General features: G+C 38.5%; 1 protein-coding gene across 3 annotated transcripts in view; it reads right to left on the bottom strand.

The window, feature by feature from the left end:
* The window catches only part of Foxj3 (forkhead box J3), an 88,338-nt gene that overhangs the window by 47,247 nt on the left and 17,573 nt on the right, over positions 1–23,518 (bottom strand). For all 3 annotated transcript variants that reach the window (XM_021200546.1, XM_029539773.1, XM_029539774.1), the window contains exons 2-3: positions 21,367–21,427; positions 4,736–5,060 (exon numbers count right to left, since the gene is read on the bottom strand). In XM_021200546.1, the coding sequence (XP_021056205.1) occupies positions 4,736–5,060; positions 21,367–21,410 (369 nt within the window). In that variant the 5' untranslated portion in view covers positions 21,411–21,427. The remainder of the gene's footprint in view (positions 1–4,735; positions 5,061–21,366; positions 21,428–23,518) is intronic.

Genomic DNA, 23,518 nt, shown 5'->3' with positions numbered 1-23,518 from the left:
ATAGTATTCCACAATCCTCTGAAGAACTTTGTATACAGCTTTGTAATTGCTTGTCATATGTATCTTTATCTAATAGAGGATGAACTCTCTAAGGTATGTTTCTTAGTGGTTCTAAGCTCAAGTTCAGTGCACAGGAGAAAGTAAGCCCTTTTCAAATTAATGAAAGGACCGTGAAATTAATTAAACTGAAAGGATTGGTAGACCACAGGCCAAACAAAATTAAAACAGACACATTTACTATACTGCAGATTAAGAACCCTGAACTTAGAACATCTGGAACTTAGGAAATTCTACAAAAAAACCCCTCTCTCTCATTCTCTTAAGGAGGAGAAACCGAAATGTCCAATCTGTGGCCTCATAGGAAAACATCAGCAGAATACATTAGACATACAGCATTGGCTTTGTACCTCTGGCTTTACTCATTACTTGCCTGGTACCTTCAGGAATTCAGCCATCCCACAAGTCTGATAGGCTTTCTTACTCAAATGCTCGCCTTTTTTTTTTCCTTTTCTCTACGGACATCATGCTTTTCTGCTGCCAAACAGACTTATATCTCCCTAATCCAAACCTTGATAAAAAGCATCTAGATTGCCTATCAGTAAAAAAAAAAAAAAAAATAATAATAATAATAATAATAATAAAGTACTACCACTTTTCAGCAATGTTTTGATTCTGAGGTTAAAAGAAAAAGTTTGGCCGAGCAGTAGTATCACATGCCTTTAATCCTAGCACTCAGAAGGCAGAGGCAGGCAGATTTCTGAGTTTGAGGCCAACCTGTTCTACAGAGCGAGTTCCCGGACAGCCAGGGCTACACAGAAAAACCTTGTCTCATGAATGAATGAATGAATGAAACAAAAGGAAAAATAAAACAACAACAAAACTTTGGGGGATTTGGGGGGTGGAGGGATGGAGATCACACCCAGGGCTTTATGCTTCCTAGGTAATCACCTACCACTGAGCTATATCTCCCCAGATCTTATTTTAAGATACACTTCTATGCTGAAGAGATGGCTCAGAAGTTAAGAGCACTGGCTGATTCCCCAGTAAACCCAGCTTCAGTTTCCAACACCCATACAGTGGCCCATAGCAATCTGTAACTCTAGTTGCAGGGGTCCGATCCCTTCTTCTGGTTTCCATGAGCAACAGGAAGGCAGGTGGTATATAGACATACATACAGGCAAAACACTAATAAACGTAAAATAAAACAATTTTCAAAATTTTTTAAAAATGTATTTCACCCACTGAAATACTGTTAAAGTAGATTTAAAGCATGTTGTTAAAAATCATTTTTCAAACTAGTAAGCCAGCTAAGAAAACTCAACTATCCATGTAGTCTTCACAAAATTATGGGCTGTATAGTACGACTGGTTAAGAACAAGTGCTGAATTTTTCAAACTACCAAGTGTAAGGAGTCTTCATTCTACCATTTTCTACTTCAAAATTTTTTGGGGGGGAAAAAAAAAAATCACTTAATTTCTCTAAGCCTGTTTTCTTACCTTTACAACTAGGCAAACATATCTGCTTAACAGGCTATTGAGTGACTTAGAGAGACAATGGTATAAAAGCATTTAGAATAATTCTAGCACATAGAAAATTGAAAACTCGGCTATTACTTGAGTATGTACAGAAAAAAGGAAAAAGACACAGACTATTAAAACAAAAATAAGTTCTTTAATATTGCTATTGATAAAGTATGAAGAAACACAAAAAAGATTCACTTTATAGGGAAATGGTGACATGAGCTGAAGTAATAAAGTAACACCAACTGGATTAAAAAAAAAAAGGAAAAAACAAGCAAGAAATCATGTCTACAGACAACAAGACAGAAGGAGTGGGAAAGGAAGGTAAAGAGGATCTGAGAGCAAGAACTGCACTTTAATTCCAACACCCTAACTGAAGCTCCAAACCAGAAAGGCACTGTGCTATAGATGGAGAGACGAGGGCTTAGTGGGGCACAACCCTTCCCTCAAGACATCTCTGACCTCCTCCCACAGCACAAGGCACAGCACAGGTGCCTGGTGTATAAGCAAAGATCTCTAAAACTATACAACAATGTGAAGGTAATAAAGGCAGTACATTTAAAGGTAGTAAAGCAAGAACATTTACTAGAAACTGAAGTAACTATCATCTAATACCAACCTAAAACTCTATAAACCTTTTTTTTTTAACATACACACAAACACATGCAAGCATGCCTTATCACGTAGCACACAATTGGGTAATTCCTATGTAAAACAAACAAAAAAAATAATAAGCGTGGGCAGAAGTAAAGAAAGCAAACTGGACTACTTGTTATAACACATATAGTTACTATGCAACTTATGTGATGGTGTGTCAAAAGGCTTTTTAAATATGTGGTTGATTCCAGAGCTGGCAAGGAAGATACAGATGCTTCTGAAAACAAAAGAACGACATCATCCTATAAACATCCCCAAATGGTCAAAGCTGCATTGGCCTGGAGGACCATGAGGGTGGGGATGTAGCTCAGAAGCAGAGCATTCTAACAGAACATTTTGAGACCTTATGCTCACTCACCAGTAACAAACAAGTGAAAATTTATTAAGGTTTTTTTTGAGGGGGAGAGTGGAAATGTGTGTGTGGGGGGAACCTGAGCATATTAACACATACCTATAATCATAGCATGTGGAGGCAGAGACAGAGAACTTCAAATCCAAAGCCACCCATTACTACATAGTGATCACAGTGAGCTGTAAGCCAGCCCAGACTACATTGTGAGACCGTGTCTTGAAAATAGTTCAGCACAGCAAAAAATAAATGAAAAAAGGGTGACAATAACAACACAAAGAAAAATACCCACAAGCACTTACTATTATAAATGAATGACCAAATAAGACAAGCCTTTCTCGGGTGCTGGTGAGATGGCTCAGTGGGTAAGAGCACCTGACTGCTCTTCCAAAGGTGCAGAGTTCAAATCCCAGCGACCACATGGTAGCTCATAACCATCCTTAACAAGATCTGACTCCCTCTTCTGGAGTGTCTGAAGACAGCTACAGTGTACTTACATATAATAAATAAATAAATCTTAAAAAAAAAAAAAAGATAAGCCTTCCTCTTTAATGTGTATTACATGCCTACATGCATGTATATCCACATGAGTACAGGTGTCCATGGAGAACAGAAATGGATGTCGGATTTCTCGGAGCTGGAGTTACAGGTGGTTGCTGACATGCAAACTTCAGCCCTAGGCAAGAGCCACAAGTGCTCTTTTAACACCGGAGCCATCTCTCCAAGACCAGAAAGAAGTCAGTGGTGCTTTTGTTATCTCTTTACATAGCCCTGACTGTCCTGGAACTCACTTTGTAAACCTTGCTGGCCTCACACTGACAGAGACATGCCTACCTCCCCTACCTGTGCTGGAATTGAAGGTGGTAAGTTAAACAATAGGCAGTGGGAAACTCATTCCCACTGAACAAGATAATGTTCTTCATTTTATAGGAAAAAGAAAATTCACTATTAGAAAACAGCAATGAGGGCTGGTGAGATGGCTCAGTGGATAAGAGCACCCGACTGCTCTCCCAAAGGTCCAGAGTTCGAATCCCAGCAACCACATGGTGGCTCACAACCACCCTTAACAAGATCTGACACCCTCTTCTAGAGTGTCTGAAGACAGCTACAGTGTACTTACATATAATAAATAAATAAATCTTTAAAAACAAAAAAAAGAAAACAGCAATGAATGCTAAATTCCTGAGCAAAGTTTGTTCAGGTGCCTTCAAAATATCTCCCCAAAACTTATAAAACAATAAACAGTAGCCTCACAGTGGAGTACCCAGAGACATCATACTAACTAGGCTGTGCCGATTTCGTGTGCCTCTGATAAGCAGGGGGGCATGTTCCCTTTTTGTTATTTTGCCCCAAGAGTGCTATTTCTCACATGAGAAAACAACACCAAACCGAAGAAAACAAATTTTTGACAAGCACTTCTCAAGAATGTCTAAGTCACAAAAGAGTAAGTGACATTCACAGATTAGAGGGGAACAGAGAGAAAATGACAACTGAATTGAAATGTGGGACCCTGAAACATAAAGGACACTGAAGGAAAAATAATGGGATCTGAAAAAAAGCTTAGTCTGGTCAATAGCATTCTACCTGTATAAATTTTTGGTTCTGATCATCATACTATGGTCTGTCAGATGCTAACATTAGAGGAAGCTAGTCACCTCTGTGTTGCTTTTGTACCTCCTACAAATCCCAAAGTCAAAGCAAACCTTTATAAAAAAAATCCCACACATTCCTGAAGTCTTGTTTTCCTGTTTTCTACCACAGCTTCAGGGCCAACCCTTTTGCACACTACCCTTTCTACTGACTGCTGCATTCACAGCACTCTCCGTCCATGCTACATCAGTCCCATGACATAATAAAGCTCTAACATGTTACTTCCAAAAATAAGGCAACCATAAATTTCCAGAGCTTGCAAAAAGCTTCAGTGAGTACTGGCAGGTAAAACCTGATGACTGTGTTTGATCGCTAACAACCATAGCACAAAGAGGACACCGACCCCCAAGCTGTCCTTTGGTCTCCTTATGTGCTTGGTGGTGTACTGCTCACATCACTAATCAACCAATACAATTCAAAGTTTTTCCCAGTTCTGGCATCTTAAAAAATAATTTAGTCTTTACTTTTATAGCTTTTCAAAAAGCTTTACTTTCAACCGCAGTTAACAATATTACCATTGCTTATTTTACACAAGCTAAAATTTAAATGAAATACTTACCTTCCAACCACTGCCAGCTTCTCTATAATACGGAAAGTTATCACAAATCCATTGGTAAATCTCACTTAATGTCATCTTCTTTTTAGGTGAGCTATTAATTGCAAATGTGATGAGGCTGGCATAGCTGTACGGAGGTTTTCCATCTTTGTGCTGTTGGACTTCTTCCTGGTCCAGTGTTGTATTTGGGTCAAGGAGTGCATTCTTCTTAGAAATTCCCGTTCCATGTGCATTCTGTGTAGCATCAGACTTTTGGATGGCTGCTCTCATGGTGAGCTGTGGTAACCAGTCCATAGACGTTAGGCTGCTCTCCAGTTCAGATGTCATCCTGCAGGTAAACAGACTCCTCAGTGAATATCAAGGAAAAAAAGTCCTGCCAAAATAATCCAATATTCACAAATCTAGGAGTTCCAAAATGAAGCAAAACTTAGTTAAATCTGAAAAGATTGAGTTAAATTAATGGCCAAACTAAATATAAATATTTAAGAGATCAAGATTTTCTTTTTCATATCTTTTTCCTTCTAAATCATGAAGGGTTTAAAATGCAAAATAATACATACACCAACTGCTAATGCCATTCTAGAGGGGGGGGGAGAGAAGGGAGGGAAAGAGAGGGGAGGAGAGGGGAAGGGAAGAGAAGGGAGGGGAGGGGAGGAGAAGAGGCAACAGGATCCTGGTATGAAAACTTTAGCAGCAGCCCCAATCCTTACTCACCAAAACACCACAATCCTAAGCTGTGTATCTTTATCTCAATTTCTTTGCCACAATTTTAAAAATTATATGAAGGAGTGTCAAAACTAAAGTGAAGGCAACAAGTCAGAGAATTGAGAAACAGATGCAGGAATGTGCATGAAGGCAAGAAGGTAAAGTTGAGCATGTGGAAGGCAGGAAGCATAAAGGGGGGAGACAAGACCAGCAAGAAGACAAGCTGGGGGAGCACTGGAGAGGTGCAGTCAAGGCCACTGTAAAGTGAAGACAGGCAGGCAGGCAGGCAGTACGAAACCAGCTTACCCCCCCCCCCCAAAAAAAAAAAGAAAAGAAAAAAGAAAAAAGCCGGGCATGGTGGCACACGCCTTTAATCCCAGCACTCGGGAGGCAGAGGCAGGTGGATTTGAGTTCGAGGCAAGCCTGGTCTACAAAGTGAGTTCCAGGACAGCCAGGGCTATACAGAGAAACCCTGTCTTGAAAAAACAAACAAAAAAACGAAAACAAAACAAACCCTGTCTCGAAAAAAACCAAAAAACAAAAAAAACAAAAACAAAAACAAACAAACAAACAGCTTACCAAACTTGAAAACATGGGAGTACATACAAGCTGTAAGAGATTAAGCCAACAATGGTCAAAGGCAGCACAAGCTCAGGCTGAGACATCCTGCAAGGTGGGACTTCTGATGGACTTTTTTCTCCCAGGCTAAAATGTGCATACCATCACCACCCAAAGAATGAGAAGAAGTTTCACTAGGTTCACACACTTTCTAGAGAGAAGAAATAAGCTGCTGTATAAATGGGAGATGAGAACACAGAAAGGATGGCACTTCACACTGCAATTGTTGGTGTTCAAGCAGAGCACACAAACACTCTGTCCTGGGATCAGGAAAGCATGACTAGTGACCCAATGACAAACTGTAAGATGAAAGTGACTTCTAAGTGATACCAAATTAAGAAATTGCACCACAGTCAAATGTTCAGGGATAGAAGTACGGCTCAGTTGTAGAACACTTTCTTAGTATATGGAAGGTCCTAGATTTGCTCCCTAACACTACACAAAGAAAGAAAAAAGGTGACTGGGCAGAACATTCCATAGAGGCCCTTCATCCCACGTAGCTCATAGCAAAAATCAGCCCCTGAGAGCCAACACAGGTTTGGGGAATTAGGAAGATCAGAATTCAAGTAGTGATTCCAACAGTTTCCAGCTGTGAACCTGTGAAAATGTTTACTATCTGAAACTGCAGCTTCCTCATGTGTACCAAGAAACAATGAAAGTAGCTACTCTTAAACTACTATCTGATAAAGCATAGAAAACATGCAGTAAATGTTAGTCTAGGAGTGTTTGGGGAAGGTACTAGTGCACTTTTGAGTTCCAAAAGGTAGAGGGAGAAGATATGGAAAGAGAGAGGAAAGAAGGAGAGGGAGAAGAGGGAGCTAGAGAAGAGAAGGAAGGTGAGGAGGAAGTGAAAGGCAGGGAGGAGACAGACCTAGAACCCTATCATAGCATCTGATTTCCCTAATGCTCTGAGCCACTGTTTTACTTTGTTTTTCAAATTCCCTCCTTTTCTAAAAGCCAAACACATTTCACTAAATGGCACCTTCAGGGATCTTAAAGAAACAATCTCATATTATCTCACCATACACTGTAGCAACCAGAAATGCTCATGCCCAATACCTTGTAAGGACTGTGAAATAGGGAGATGTGCAAATTTCAAGATTACACTACACCAAATGAGTGAGGGAAAATACCTAGAGCCTACAGCCTCTGACCTTCAATTTAAAGATGAAAAACTAAGGCTCCAATGACATTAGAGGTTGTTTTTAATGCCTCTAAAATAAGCAAAAAGCGTATTTGGAAAAAGTCAGCTTTTGATGATGACTATAAAAATAGGAGCTATTACTATTCAGTCACCAAAGAAGCACTAGCTTTTGTGCCCCTACATGCCATTGCTGTTTCATGTCTCTCTCTGCACAGAGCTTTCTTTACCTTGTTCAAATTAAGACAGCTGTTACACAAATTCCCCATGTTAACATAAAGGTATGCTTAAACTGAAATATAACTGGCACCAATGTCGGTAGTAAGAATAAGAACTTAACACTCAAGATATGTCAGCATGAAGGACTTATTTGAAACATGTGGCAATACATCTACCAAGACTTCACAATAGCCACTGTGTATGGGACTATGCTTGAGTAATAAACACTATCAATTTTTTGCCCTCTAGGAACCAACAACTTAATCAGTATCAGACATGAAAAACTTGCTTGAAGGAGCAACATTAACTGCAGATACACTGACTGCTCAAGAAGGAAGCATGGACTACAATCCTGGAGACAGGAAAGGAACTTTCATCTGTGTCTTAAAGAAAAGATGGAACATTGTGTCAGAAGTAGATAATGTTGCACTTCTAATTACCTCATGCTAAAGCAAACATTAAATATTCCATAAAATTTCTCAAATATGAAGTCTGAAAAAGTAGGGCTATTTCTAATTTAATACCGTTTATATACTCTTGTTAGCAAGGTGGAAAGTGCCACCAACTGTGATACATAAGGCAGTTGTAATGATTCCCCATTAGACAAAAATATAAAAGATAACCATTCATTTTGGACCACTATCAGCAGAGTGGTGATGGCAGAAGTTGGCTTGCGTAAGAGACAGATGGTGGTGAGTTTAAAACAGCACAGATAGCTCTGAGGAATCTGGTTATGGAAATCTGGCTAAGAAATATCAGGCCACTTTACCTCACCTCATTCCAAAGGCCTCCCTCCAGCTGACCTCCTGGACTGACTTCTCACCATCCCTCCTTGCTAATCACCTCCAGTGTAATGTATACACTCAAAGAGAATCAGGGAACACTCTGTCATCACAGCCAAGCAATTTTGATGTTTCTCTCCTGACTATGTGGCCTATAACACATTTTCAAAAGTTTTAGCTTTTATTATTGTTTTATTAGTTCTCTAAATTCCTACTGTTCTAACCTAAGTTTAGCATTTAACACACTTCATGTAAGTACATCTTATGTCTAAGCTTCCTACCTTCACCCCCCCACACACACACATCCCCACTGAGAACAGTGACCATACACTAGGTACTACCTAGTAACACGCAGATACAAAATATCTAAAAATATCAGTAATTTAATAAGGAATAAAAAAACCTTATCTGAAATGGCCTCTCCTTTTCACTGTTTTTTTCTTCAAGACTCAAATCAAACATCTCTTCCTATACAAAGCCTCGTCAATTGTTTCTTCCCATTCTGTAACTATTATGAATGAGATCCTGTTCTTATAAGGGAAAGATTAAATAAGTAGCACAGGATTTATATCCAAGCTGAATTCCCTATATCATGGAGACCCTCAGAGCACCTTGAAAGAGGGTACTTCAATAATTAAAACAGGGACTATCTGCCAAGCATGGTCCCAGCACTTAGGAGGCAGAGGCAGGTGGATCTTTTGAGTTCAGAGCCACTCTGGTCTGCAGACTGAGTTCCAGGACAGTTAGGGCTACACTAAAAAAAACTTGTCTCAAAAAAACAATGTGTGTATCTGTGTCTTGGTATACCCATGTGTGTGCACACAACCAGACCAGAGTACCTGTCAAGAGCAAAGCACCTGTTAGAGGTTAAAAGGAAGCAGCAAAGAGTAGACTGGATAGCATAAGTGAGTACAGCAACAACCTTCTTATAACTTGGGAAAGGTACTACCTAGCACAGATTGGCACAAACAGTTCACTGGGATACCAGAGGAAAAGCTAATATGGAAACAAAGAGAAAAGTCTGTGGGAGAAATGGAGATGGAGAAGAACTATCACCTAAAGTTCTGATACTGGTGTAGCATCCTTCTTAAGGAATTTTTTCACAACTTTCAAGGCATATAGAGCATTGAAGTATAACAACACAACAAACAAGTGTGGTAGCTCACACCCATAATCTTAAGAGGCTGAGGCAGGAGTGCTGAGTTCAAAGCTAGCTAAGTCTACTGAATGAGATCCCATCTCAAAACAAAACCAAACAAAACACTTCTCAAAACTTAAGTCATGACATGTGGATAAGGAGATGGGAAATTAACTTCACTTTACAAAACACCACCGATATTACCTCACATATGATTTATACATTATCACACTCCTTTCACTTCTGCCTATAATTTTCCTCATTCCCAAGGAGTAGCGATGTTTACTGAGAAAGCTTTTCAATTCCAACAAGAAAATAGAATGGTGGAGATTCTGTATCCCAATAGGGTAAAAGGAGGATACAAAGGAAAATAGAAAGAATGACCTTATGAGGGTGATGATTTTGTGACCCAAATAGTACTGAGCCCTTCCACTCCATTCCTGGAACTTGTTCACCTAGAGATTTGGCAGCACATGAAAAATTGCACAACAAGGAATTCAAATGAAATCCCTGTGAAATATACACTGGCTCCTTGTCACATAAAATAATGCTCTAAATAAGAACTTAAACTGATTGTAGAGTTACAAGTAGAGATAAAATACAGATCCTTAGCTTAAACGCAGGCCTTGTGTGTCCTGTAATTTGAAGCTCTGTGAGACTGGCAAACACACTCTTGCTTCTGAAATCCAATCTGAAGCTTTAACTAAAGAAATGTCAAACATTTCTTTATGCTTTATGGTGACTCACACTTTTAATTCCAGCACTTGGGAGGCAGAGACAGGCAGATCTCTTGAGTTCAGGCTAGCTTAAGGCTCTGCATCCCTCAGGGATTTATTTTGGTACAATGGAACTTCTTCAGTGGTCTATGAAATTCTTCATAATTTATTAAAAATTAAAGATTACAAAGAAAACCAATTATTCTAAGAATGAATTCTAAATATTGCTACACAGTAATTTTAAGCATACATATGCTACCTCACACAATCATCCAGCAACCCCAGTGAAAATGTGTGCTTTATTAAACTACTTATTAAAAGTCATCCAGGATTTAAATTTTTGTAGACAACACCTGGAAACTGAGTATATACTTATTCCATAAATAAGATATTTCAATAATGATTCCTGAAACAGTCCACAGGCCCTTCCTTACTCCAGAAGAATTCTGAATCCATAGTCCTCAGGTATAAAAAGCCCTAGCTGGTTATCGTACAGCAGAAAGTTGAAGGTGTAACAGGGAAAAAGAAGATGTTTTCATTTGCTTGCTACAGAACCTGATTAATCTTGACAAGTATAGTTTTCTAGCTAACTGCTTTCTATATTGTTCCTTCCTCAACTCTTCTTTTTTTTTTTTTTTTTTTTTAAAGATTGATTTATTTATTACATGCAAGTATACTGTAGCTGTCTTCAGACACTCCAGAAAAGGGCATCAGATCTTGTTACGGATGGTTATGAGCCGCCATGTGGTTGCTGGGATTTGAACTCTGTACCTTCTTTGGAATTTATGAGAACTGCCATCAGGAAATACAATGTGATTTCAGAGGAACTTAGCACAAATAGATTGAAAAAGAATCGTATGAGGTTATTCTGTAAAGTCCTGATATTTAGATTTCCTAAGCTTGCCACAGGAAGACAGGCATAGTACTACCATGTCGGCACTCAGGAGGTAGAAGGAAAAGCATCAGTTCAATGCCAGTCTCAACTCCATACCAAGTTCATGGACAACCTGAGACCCTAGCCCCAAGCCCCACCCCAAACATTCTCAAAGGAAGTAAATTCACAATACAATCATTTTTTTCCTAGATTAGAAAACTCATTGTACTTTTAAAAACACTTTTTAGGATAACCTAAATCTCTTGTACTCTGAGTACTGAGAAAAATGTCTTTAGCCAGCGTTCTCTTCATAATGATGCCACCTTTTACCTAAGTTAAGTCTGTAACTATCCCAACTTTTCCTACAGGATTTAATAAGCACAACACATCCACTGTTCTTCTCTCTAATTGTTCTCCAAACTACCCTTCAACTATTTAGACTTAGATTCAAAATATTCTAATTCATGAACCATACTCTCAGTTAGAATCCTGTTTATGGTACAAAGATCCAAGTCATTGAACCAAAATGTTTCTTGATCCATTATCATGTGTGTACAGTATATATACATGCATGTGCTGGTGTGTGCATAGGTGCATGTTCTCTTGGGTACATGTGTGGAGGCCAGATGTCAAGGGCAGGTGCCTTCCTCCACTGTCCTCTAGCATTAGCCTCCTAAGACAAGGTCTCTCCTGAACCTGAACCTCATTAATTTCAATAGGCTGACTGATGAGGAAGCTTCAGCAACCAGTCTCTGCCTCAGCAGGACCGAGATTACAGGTGCTTGCCACCACAACCACCAGCTTTTACTTATGTACAAGTAAAGTATGGGCCTGTATAAGTGTACCATATGCATGCAGGAGTCCAAGAAGGCCAGAAGAGGGCGCTGGATCCCTGGTACTGGAGCTGCAGGTGGTTGTGAACCACTATGTGGGTGCTAGAAGCAAACCCAGATTGTCTTCAAGAGGAGCGGTGCATGTAACTGCTGAGCCCCACCTGACCAGCTTTTTGAGTGGATGCTGAAACATCTAATCCTCATGCTTGTGCAAAAACAAAAACAAAAACAAAAAAACTCTCTCCATTGAGCCATCACTCCAGCCACCCCCAAAGTATTTTCGTCTACATGCAATTCTTCTCTTAAAACTATTTTACTTGGCTCTCTTTCCACTCTCTTGTCTCCCTCTCACCCTCTCTCTCCCTTCTCTTTGTCTTCTCTCCTCTGTCTTCTCCTCTCCTCTCCTCTCTCCCTCTTACTTTTCTCTCTAGCCTTCTCTCTCTCTCTCTCTCTCTCTCTCTCTCTCTCTCTCTCTCTCTCTCCCTGCATTTCTATAATAAAGCTCTTAAACCATAAAAAACAACAAAAAAAAAAAAAAAAAAAAGAAAAAGAAAAGCAAAGAACAAAAAAAAAAAAGGGGGCCGGGTGTGGTGACGCACGCCTTTAATCCCAGCACTCGGGAGGCAGAGGCAGGCGGATTTCTGAGTTTGAGGCCAGCCTGGTCTACAGAGTGAGTTCCAGGACAGCCAGGGCTACACAGAGAAACCCTGTCTCGAAAAACAAAACAAAAACTATTTTACTTTAGGCATGCCTGCAATTCCAGACAGAGGCCGGCCATGGATCAGGGCAACACAGCAAGACCTAACCTCAAAAGGAAAGGAGAAGGGGAAGGTGGGAAGAAGGTAGGAAAGGGGGAGGGGTGGGGGAAGGGAAAAAAACAACTATTTTACTTTAAAGAGAGGAAAAATAACACGTGGAGACATTAATCTATCATTATTGCTATACACTCTGCATTTAAAACTATCTATGGAATTATATGAGTAGATAAATAGGCTAATGAACATCAATCCCTTTTAAGTATCACCCAAAAAGATCTCTGCAACTGGTATTTAAAAACCAAAACAGAATCTAATATTAATACTTCTTACATTAGGTTACTCGTGCCCACATAGTCTTTCATTCCATTAAATTTTATCCCTGCCTCTTTTTCAAACCATACTGTCTCAGTTCATCATCCAACATCTCTTAAATATCCTGCCTACATGTCATTATACCAGTGAGGTGGCACCAACGTTAGCAAAGGGTGTGAGGAGATAGATGCACTGAAACTGGTAAAGAAACAGCTTATGCTGCTGCTTGTAATTTCCATAGTTCAGCAGCTCTCAGAATATGGTCCTGAGAGCCTCTCATGATAGCTTAAATGGCCAGAACTAGCTCATAAGCTAATAATGCTATTTTCATTATGACTATCACAAAATATATAGGAACACAATGCACACTGAATATGTAGCACATAACAGGGATTCAATAGATGTCAGCCATTATTACTAGTAAGGTAGACACCTATTAGAATATGCTTGCTTATTGTTCTCAGTGTACAGCATGTAACACATCTAAATGAATCCAATGCTACACTATAGATTTTAAAACCAAGAAAAAATACCCCTTGCCATCTATCATGAAAGGTTTCCTAACCACAAAAAGTCATTACAATGGTAGGATTTTCATACAGTTCAGAAAACCTGGAAGGTTTTTTAATCTCTAATTTACCAGTAAGTCTTAAATCAACAATGTGATATACCTGACTGTGACAATAAGGAGAGCTTCTATTATTTACTATCATTTATATTATGGCATCAATGCACAGAAATGTCATGATAAATATCTGTGTTTACTTAAAAAGATATTCCCAGATGGTTGTAAATACACTCTATAATATCTTCTTTTAGATTCCTTGTTATGATTTCAAGACTGGTTTAAAAGATTAGATAAAATGGTTTATTACATGAAAGCACTCTTAATTTTTAAAGACATGAAGCAAAAAAAATTAAAAGGGGAAGATATAGGAAAAAAAATCAAGGTAGAAGACAGTCAACTAAAACTAGAATTTTGGAAAATATAAACGACAGCTTCCTTGAAGACAGCGAGATGAGCAATTCCTTCAAGACTGTGACGTTTTAAGGAAGAAGCATCACATCAGATGAAAAGAAAAACAGAGCCAGGCATGGTGACATACTGCCTAGAATCGCAGCACTCAAGAGACAAAGAGGTACATCTCTAGTTCTAATCCAGCCTTGGCTACATAGGAAGACACTTTCAAAACCAAGAGCTGAGGATGTTAGTCAGTGATCAAGTGCTTTCACAGCATAGACAAGACTCCAGGGTCAATCATTCTGAGTTAAAAATAGAAATGAGTTAACCTGAACTCCTAAAAGGCTATATTTTAATTAATGAATTTTAAAATTTTGTAAATACAAATATTAACCTAAAATCTAAATAAACAGACCAGCTTTAGGAACATATGAGTAGTTAACAATTTATATAAAACACCAACTCATTACCACTATGATTACTTTGTGTGGAAAAAGTATGGAAGTTAATTCTACAGCTATCCGGGGTGAGATGGTTACCAACAAATCATAGGTAAAAATGCTACCCCTAAAATGCACTTGACTCTAAGAGCCTCTGCCTGGAGACCTATCTTTTCAAGACTCTGCTGTTTGTGTTTTGTTTCTTGCCACCATTTCAGAGTTTTTCAGCTTTGCCATTCTGATTTCCCCCTTGTGTTTTCTGTCTGACAGCATCCTTGGTTTCTGTCTGTGTGAAATAGAGGCCAGCCTAGCCTTCCCAGTGAGCCCCTGGCTTGGCAGAACTCCACAGTGATGCTGTCTCACCCACTGCCACTCTAGGACAAGAAACTATGTTCACTGGGTGACTGAGGAAGCAAGGTCAGGATTTTGAGTCAAGCTTAGGCTATGTATTGAACCTTGTATTAAATAATTTTGTCTATACTATAGTCAAGTAAAGAGCAAAGTGCTGATTGGTAAGAACAACCTAGTTAAATTAGTATTTAGCTATTACAAACATTACTTCAAAGAAAATTTGAGTTTGTCCTGAATTCGTCCATAAATATATATTGATAGAATAAGATATATGAAGACATTAAAGCTATCTCTCTAAATTTGGCATTACTTTTTAAATCATAAAAATATAGCAACTAGGACCTGGAAGAGTGGCTCAACGATTAAGAATGCTGACTGGAAGGAAAAAAAAAAAAAAAAAGGAAACTGACTGCTATTCTAGAGGTCCTGAGTTCAATTCCCAGCAACCCTATGGTAGCCCACAACCATCTACAGTGGGATCTGATGCCCTCTTCTGATGTGTCTGAAGATAGCTACAGTGTACTCACATACATAAAATAAATACATCTTTAAAAAAAACACATAGCAACTATAATTTAAAAACCAATCCTAATTCAATGATCCAATATCACCTACAAGATACAATTAAATTATTTTAAATATTTAAGAAGACTGGGAGTAGCTTTAATCCATTTACTTTATGCATCCCCCCCAATAAAGAATCAAAAAGTTTTATTTTGGAGATCGGGCCTTTCCATGCATCCCATGTTGGCCTTGGACTTGAAATCTTCTAGCCTCTGCCTTCTAGGTGCTTTGACCACACGTGTATGCCAGCAAACCTGGTTCAACCCACAAGAACTTGAAAGACTTCACATATTGTCATTCCATTCCTTGGCTTAACTTACATATACTGCCCATTCTCACTCACACCTGCAATTACAGCCCTCCACCAGCCACAGGCATGGCTTTTCTCTATCAGCGTTTGTACCTAGCTCATTTGACAGGTGATGGTCAATTTTTATTGTCAACTTAATAAGTCTTAGTTAGAATCACTATAAAACAAGCCTCATCCCACTTCTAAGAGAATTTTCTAGAATAGGCTGAAGTACAAATGCACACTCATGTTGTGAGAAGCACAATTTTATGGGCTGGAGTCCTAGACTAAATAAAAAGGAGAAAGGAGGTAATAGCTTTCTTCACTCTCTGCTTCCTGTCTGCAGGTTCAATGTGAAGAGCTGCCTAAAGCCCCTCTTATGAGCCAAAAATATCTTTCCTTCTTTATTTTATTTTATTCTTTGTCAGATACTGTCACAATAAGACAAGTATTTCTGGTTTGGGGAAGAGCACAGGAAGCAGTTTTAAATAACCAAGTTTTTTTTGGTTTTGTTTGTTTGTTTTTGGTTTTTCGAGACAGGGTTTCTCTGGCTGTCGAACTCAGAAAGAAATCCGCCTGCCTCTACCTCCCAAGTGCTGGGATTAAAGGCATGCGCCACCACCGCCCAGCGAGTAACCAAGTTTGTTTTTTTTTTTTTTTAAAGATTTATTTATTTATTATATGTAAGTACACTGTAGCTGTCTTCAGACACTCCAGAAGAGGGCGCCAGATCTCGTTACGGATGGTTGTGAGCCACCATGTGGTTGCTGGGATTTGAACTCAGGACCTTTGGAAGAGCAGACAGGTGCTCTTACCTGCTGAGCCATCTCACCAGTCCGAGTAACCAAGTTTTTAACATCACACACACACACACACACACACACACACACACACACACACGATGGGAGAGGGGATTTTTCCTTTCTTATCTGAAAACAGCTTCCACTCAGAAAAACCAAAGACAGTCAATAGTCCTCTTCACATACAAATCTGTAAGAATGACTCTACTTTTGAGAGGAGCCATACAGAGCACTACAGAAATGAAAGTCTTTACTGTGAGTGATTTATAACTATATTCAAAGCTTTTATAATTATTATACACATGATTACAGCACACTCTAGGTTACTTAATCCATCCCAAGTTCTATAACCTTATCAAGCAAAATTTGGACAAGTATGCAACTAAACCAAATATATAAGGTCCTAGCATAAACACAAATACTCCAAACAACTTAAAAATATCAGTCAGTAGCCTTTATATGATTGTTCCAGCACATCCAACTATGAAATATTTTTAATGAAATCTATTCACTGTAGAAGAGCAAACTCTACAAAACCACTTGATGTAACCATTCCCAAAGTTTTAAATATTAAAAAAAAAAAAGGCTAAAAAAAGACTATTCCCATTACATGAAAAGAAATAACACTAAGTCAAATTAGTTCTACAGCAGTTCTGAGATAAAAGAAATTAAAAGGCTTTTCCCCCCCAAAATTATTTCCAGAACAATATAAGTAACCCTTGCCTTTAAAGGGAGGAAAAACATTCAAGCTAAGTAGGTGAAAAATGAATTTTCATGGGAAGAAACACCATAATGGCATGAAGTTTTCCAGAGATTAGCAAGGAACTTTGCTCTGATGAATGCTATCGCTGAAACTCCAAAAAAAGGCAAACTTAATTCATTTTTCCTCTGATTCATTCTAAAAAATCAGAATCTGTCTCAAACCTACATACTCTTAAACTTCACATTTATGACACAAGCAGTGTTTCTCCTCTTGCCCTCTATTCATCATTTCCTCTGTTCTAATAACACTGGCCTGTTGATACGTACTATAATGTTAATTTTGTATCTAAAGGTCTAAGCTTATGAGTAAATGTTTTTTTGTTTGTTTTTTCGAGACAGGGTTTCTCTGTATAGCCCTGGCTGTCCTGGAACTCACTTTGTAGACCAGGCTGGCCTCGAACTCAGAAATCCGCCTGCCTCTGCCTCCTATGTGCTGGGATTAAAGGCGTGCGCCACCACACCCCACTATGAATAAATTTTTATGTTTATAAGTTTTTATTGTTCAAACTTTGTTCCTTGATTTAAAAGTATTGGTTAAACAAAACTGGCTACAGCCAATTTCTGGAGGGATTAGAGGTAGGTGGGTTTTGAGTTCCTGGTTTGAGGGTGGAAAAGAGAGGAGTTAGAAGAAAGGAAGGAGGAAGCCATGAGAGGAAAGGAACCCATGAGTGCATGGCCAAAAAAAACAATTATCGGGGGTAAACCACCGGGGAGGTAGTCAGGCCAGCAGTTAAAAAGGTAGATTAGGGGTTATCCCCCAAAAATTGTCAAAGCCAAATAAAATAGCTATAGTCTAAATCTCATTAATTTGTAAGCTAGTTGGAGATAAACATAAATTGGTTAAACTACATTTTGGCGCCCAATGAGGGGCATGAAAACAATCTATATGAGACAAGTTACTGAGTAGAAAGGCACAACTCCAACCCTTCCCCAAGAAAACATGGCTTTCAAGCTACTGCTGCTTGGGACCAGCTGGACCACAGCTACTGGGAAGGCTTTGCACTAGCTCAGCTGCTGATAGAAAAAGAGGCTGCAGTTCTCTCAAGAGCTGCATGCTGCTCTGGAAAGCCAGCACTCTGCTGGGTGGAAAGCACAGCCTATGCTGAGGCCCAAGGGAGAAGAATGGCAGCCTAGTCTGGGTCCACTGAGTCACTGTCTAGCAAGACATGCCAGAAAAACCAAACAGGGAAGGGGCACATGGGCCAGAGATTACTGGCAGATGCTCAGGGATGCAGGCCTGCAAAGGCAGGGCAAGTTGGAAAGGCCTGGTTAGAGTCTGCAAAAGGCCAAGCAAGGAGCCCTGAGCTAGCTAGACAGCTGGAGTGCGACTAATGCTAAACAAGGTACAAACTGAAAGTCCCAAGGCTCTAAACTATTAAGGTATCAAATTTAAAAAACTATTAAAAGGCTAAATTTTTTTTAAAAAATCTAATTTAAATATAAAAAAATAAAGTCCTTAGAAAATTTTTAAATTAAAAAAATGCTTTTGATATTTGTCATTGTGAGGGAAACACAATGACACAACACATCTGGATTCTATATGATCTTACTTCGCTTAGCATACAAATGGCTATTTTTTTTTTTTCAGCAATTACAGTTTTATATGTCCTCTTTGGGAGAGATCAAGATAAGACAGACTTAGAATAAAACAAAAAACAAAACAAAACACTAAAAAGTTAAATACTAGATTAGGGACCATAAGACAGGTTTTTTTGTTTTGTTTGTTTGGTTGTTTGGTTGGTTGGTTGGTGTTTTGAGACAGGGTTTCTCTGTATAGCCCTGGCTGTCCTGGAACTCACTCTGTAGACCAGGCTGGCCTCTGACTCAGAAATCCACCTGCCTCTGCCTCCCAAGTATTGGGATTAAAGACGTGTGCCACCACCACCCGGCCATAAAACAGGTTTAAAAAAAAAAAATAAAATTTTAAAACCCTCAAAAAAATTCAATCTAAAATTTACAATATTAAAAAACATAGTTCCAGCCAGGCGTGGTGGCACACGCCTTTAATCCCAGCACTCGGGAGGCAGAGGCAGGCGGATTTCTGATTTCGAGGCCAGCCTGGTCTACAAAGTGAGCTCCAGGACACTCAGGGCTATACAGAGAAACCCTGTCCCCTGTCTCGAAAAAAAAAAAAAAAAAAAAAAAAAAAAAAAAAAAAAAAAACATAGTTCCAGACAAAATTTCTGCTAGAGTTTAAAAAATTAAATGGCAGCCCATAGAAATACAATATATTAAATTAAAAATCCAGATTCTGCTTATTTGATGCTAACTTAAAGCAAAGCCATATAATGAATTGTATGTTTCACTTTAGAGTTTAAAAAAGTAAAATATGTACATATATTAATACATAATACAATTAGTACAAGTTTATAGTTCTAACAGACTTCTGCCTTGAGTTCTGAGGGGATGATTTTGAGATTACACATTTACTAGGGATGATGGCTACCTTGGAGATGCCTTCACAGATTAAAACTAATGATGCTCAGATATATGTCCATTAAAATGCATCAATTTTATAGACATTATGGCATAAAGTCTATTCCAGATAGAGTTTATGATCAAACAGGTCAAACCATTATAAAAATGGCCTAACAGGACTTTTTTAAAAAAATGCTCACAGGGGCTGTAGAAATAGCTCAGTGGTTAAGAGCACTGACAGCTCTTCCAGAGATCCTGAGTTCAATTCCCAGCACCCACATGGTGGCTTATAACCATCTATAATGAGATCTTGTGCCATCTTCTGGCATGCAGAATACATATGCAGACAGATCACTGTACACATAATAAATAAATCTTTTTTAAAAATGCTCATAGAACGGAAGGGGGAGAAAACCAGACTCATGTTTCAAACCTACATACTCTTGAACTTCACATTTATGGAACTAGCAATGTTTATCTCTCTCTTCTTGTCGTCTGTCTATTATGTCCTGGCCAGTATAACGTTCCTCAAACATAGAAGAGCCTCCTACTGTGGCAATTTCTAGATTCCCTCTACTTAGAATGTTCATTCTCGACATACCAAATATGTACCTGGCTCACTCCATCAGTCTTCCAGAAGAGCTGGTTTTCAGTGAAGCTTTCCCTGGGTTATTTTAGCCCAGTTCAAAATACCACCTACTCTACTCTGTTCCTAGTCTCTTCCATTTCCTCCTCAGCCCTTATCAGCAACTCTCAGTATCTGACAAGTAGTTCTACTTATTTTGCTCTTCTACCATTAAAGAATGTTAGAATGATGCTGGCAGTGTATCAGATGAATAAATGATACCGACTGCAGCATCTGGTAACTAGTAGCTATTGCGATTAACATTATATAAATCTAAATTTTCATTTGAAAGCCTTAAATTAAAATTAGTTTTACATTTTTTTTCTTTTTCTTATTGAGACAGGGGTCTCTATTATGTAGCCTGGCTGTCCTGGAACTAACTAAACCAGACTGGCCTCAAACTCAGATCCTGCCTCTGCCTCCTGAATGCTTAGTTTAAAGGCATGAGCTATCATCACACCAAGCAAGGTTACTTTTCAAAACCTGCTCTTCAACCAACAACTGTCCCTCAGGGTTCACTAAAAGTATAGAACATGCAAATCTAGGGAAGTTTTGTATTTGTCTGCTTTACCTACCCACTGTACCTAACATGAGATTGTATTTAGAGGAAGGGGGGAGATTTTGGTAACTTAAAAAATCTGAAACCGCCGGGCGTGGTGGCGCATGCCTTTAATCCCAGCACTCGGGAGGCAGAGGCAGGCGGATTTCTGAGTTCGAGGCCAGCCTGGTCTACAAAGTGAGTTCCAGGACAGCCAGGGCTATACAGAGAAACCCTGTCTCAAAAAAAAAAAAAAAAAAAAAAAAAAATCTGAAACCACTAGCTTGTATAAAACAACTTAATTCCTATTTTCTATATTTTAGTTTAATGTAAAAAATGGTAATCTAAATAACCACTCCTTAAAAAAAAAATGTTAAATTCAGTCTTTCTTAATACTCTGTTACAAACAAAACGTATTTTTAAATTAAAGCCAGTAGAAAATAGCTTACATGTTTAAGAAACAACAACAAAGTGTAGTTATGTTGTTTCATGTTCAAGATTATCCCTAGAGACTAAGAACAGATCTAAATACCATTACTTTAAAAAATCTCTGTAAGCATAAATACCCCTACTCCACCAAATGTACTACTGCACAAAACAGCAATATACTTCACAAAACAGCAATTTTTTTCTACAGCAAAGGTGATTTATTTCACTGGGAAATGAATGAGGATGCTCTATAAAACAGAACAGTTGTATAAAGTTAGTTACTGAGCCTCACCTTGAAACTCACTACAACATGACACGACCAACTAACTTTCTAATGTTGGGGAAGTGAGGGTGTACTCACCTTAATGAAGTTACAGATGGACAAGCTTGTCCATACAAACCCATCTGGCCACAAAGAGAATCTAAAAGTAAAGAAGAATTCATTATTAGATGCTTCAAAGTAAGCGGATCTATAACTCAACTAACTACAATTCTAATTAAAATACTGAACAAAAATCAAAAGCTAAAGGAATCACCACTATTAAAACATGTATGAATGAAAGGTACATGATAGTATCAAAGATATACATATAAATCACATAGGAGACACAGACACCAAAAGGTGGTGAGACCTCATAATATTTAACAGATGAGTCACAGCAGAGTGTGTCCAGTGTTTGTAGTATCCTAGGCATTCCTGCAAGGTACCTGAAAGCTACTAATATCCCTGAACATATCAGTATCTACACCCACGTCATCTCCCACACACAATGAGTCTACAGTGAAAAGTGCTATCTTTATTGGTTTTGTATATAAAATGTCACTAATATTTCATCTGAAAAAATAGTTGCAGTGCTTTAAGTTCGGAGCAGTGTAGCACTTAAGTAAAAGGGGACTTGAATAGTTCAGATTTTGATACATTACTAAGAGTTATTTTCTTTATTAAAACTTGGAACTAGCCGGGCGTGGTGGCGCACGCCTTTAATCCCAGCACTCGGGAGGCAGAGGCAGGCGGATTTCTGAGTTCGAGGCCAGCCTGGTCTACAAAGTGAGTTCCAGGACAGCCAGAGCTACACAGAGAAACCCTGTCTCGAAAAAACCAAAAACCAAAAACAAAAACAAAAAAAACAAAAAAAACTTGGGACTAATACCATCTACCTAGTTTTATGTATTAACCATTACAGACTTGTTTAGAATAAATGAATTATTCTATTTATTAACATGACTATATAACAATGGCAGAATACCAATTCTTTTTACTAGGCACAAAGATAATCCACAAATGCCAAGGGTTAATAGGCGCTACAAAAAGATTGGAAGAGGTTAAGTACACAATGTGTAAAGTGTATGTGTGGTGAGCCATGAGCAACTGAAGGGAGTGCTTACCCCAAAGTGCCTGCTCTCATTCCCAGTTCCAACCCAATTCTGCTAGGCAGCATTTTAGACAGTATTGAAAGAACTTCCCAGTTTTCAAAAGAAAAAATTCAAATCTTAATTGAACTAACTCCCTATTTTCTAAACACTACCAGAGCCAAATAAATCACTAGATTTTTTTATGCTGTTAATAATGGCCTTTGTTTAAGAAACTTAATGGGTTCTCAGCAACTAACTAAAGAGACAGACATGTGGAAGGAATGGCAACCATCTGATATTTTTATTTATTTTCTGATTCTCCACTAAAATACAAGTTCCACAATGAAAGGAATTTTTGTCTGCTTCATTTCCCTTTATCACCATAATCTGACTATTGTCACTCATATTTATTCAATGACATTTCTTCTATAGTTGAAAAAAAAGAAAGTTAAAATAATAGACTAGTAATGGTCCTGTAAATCTGGCACCCTCTTTCAATTCCCAGAACCACAGAAATTACCAACTCCATAAAAATCAGCCTCTGACCTCCATATATGTACATCTGAACACAGACAACTTTTTTAAAAGCAAGTTAAAATAAGATCTGTTTGAAACTGACCAGATCTCTAATCCAATCGCTGTATCTTATACTTCTATCTCTAATTTAGGACCAAGAAGAGCAAGTTATATCCAGAATATATACAGAATCTTCAAAACTCAAAAGCCAACCTAATGTATAACCAGGCAAGAATTTCAACAGTCAGATACAGGCTAATATCTCACCAAGACATGGGTATTCACCATTATTCACCACAAAAAAAAAAAAAAAAAAATACAAATCAAAACCATAATCACAGCAGGAAACCTGGCGTAGTGAAGGAACCAGTGAAAACCTGACTACCTGAGTTTGAACCCTAGAAGCCATGGTAGAAAGGGTAGAATACCTGCACCTACACATAACAGTTAAACAATTTATAAGTTTTGGGGCTGGTGAGATGGCTCAGTGGATAAGAGCACCCGACTGCTCTTCCGAAGGTCCCGAGTTCAAATCCCAGCAACCACGTGGTGGCTCACAACCATCCGTAACAAGATCTGGCGCCCTCTTCTGGAGTGTCTGAAGACAGCTACAGTGTACTTACATATAACAAATAAATAAATCT

Source organism: Mus pahari, chromosome 6 (assembly GCF_900095145.1).
Source record: "Mus pahari chromosome 6, PAHARI_EIJ_v1.1, whole genome shotgun sequence".
Taxonomy (NCBI): Eukaryota; Metazoa; Chordata; class Mammalia; order Rodentia; family Muridae; genus Mus; species Mus pahari.
The sequence above is the reverse complement of the archived record's forward strand: the minus strand, read 5'-3'. Positions and strand labels throughout refer to the sequence as shown.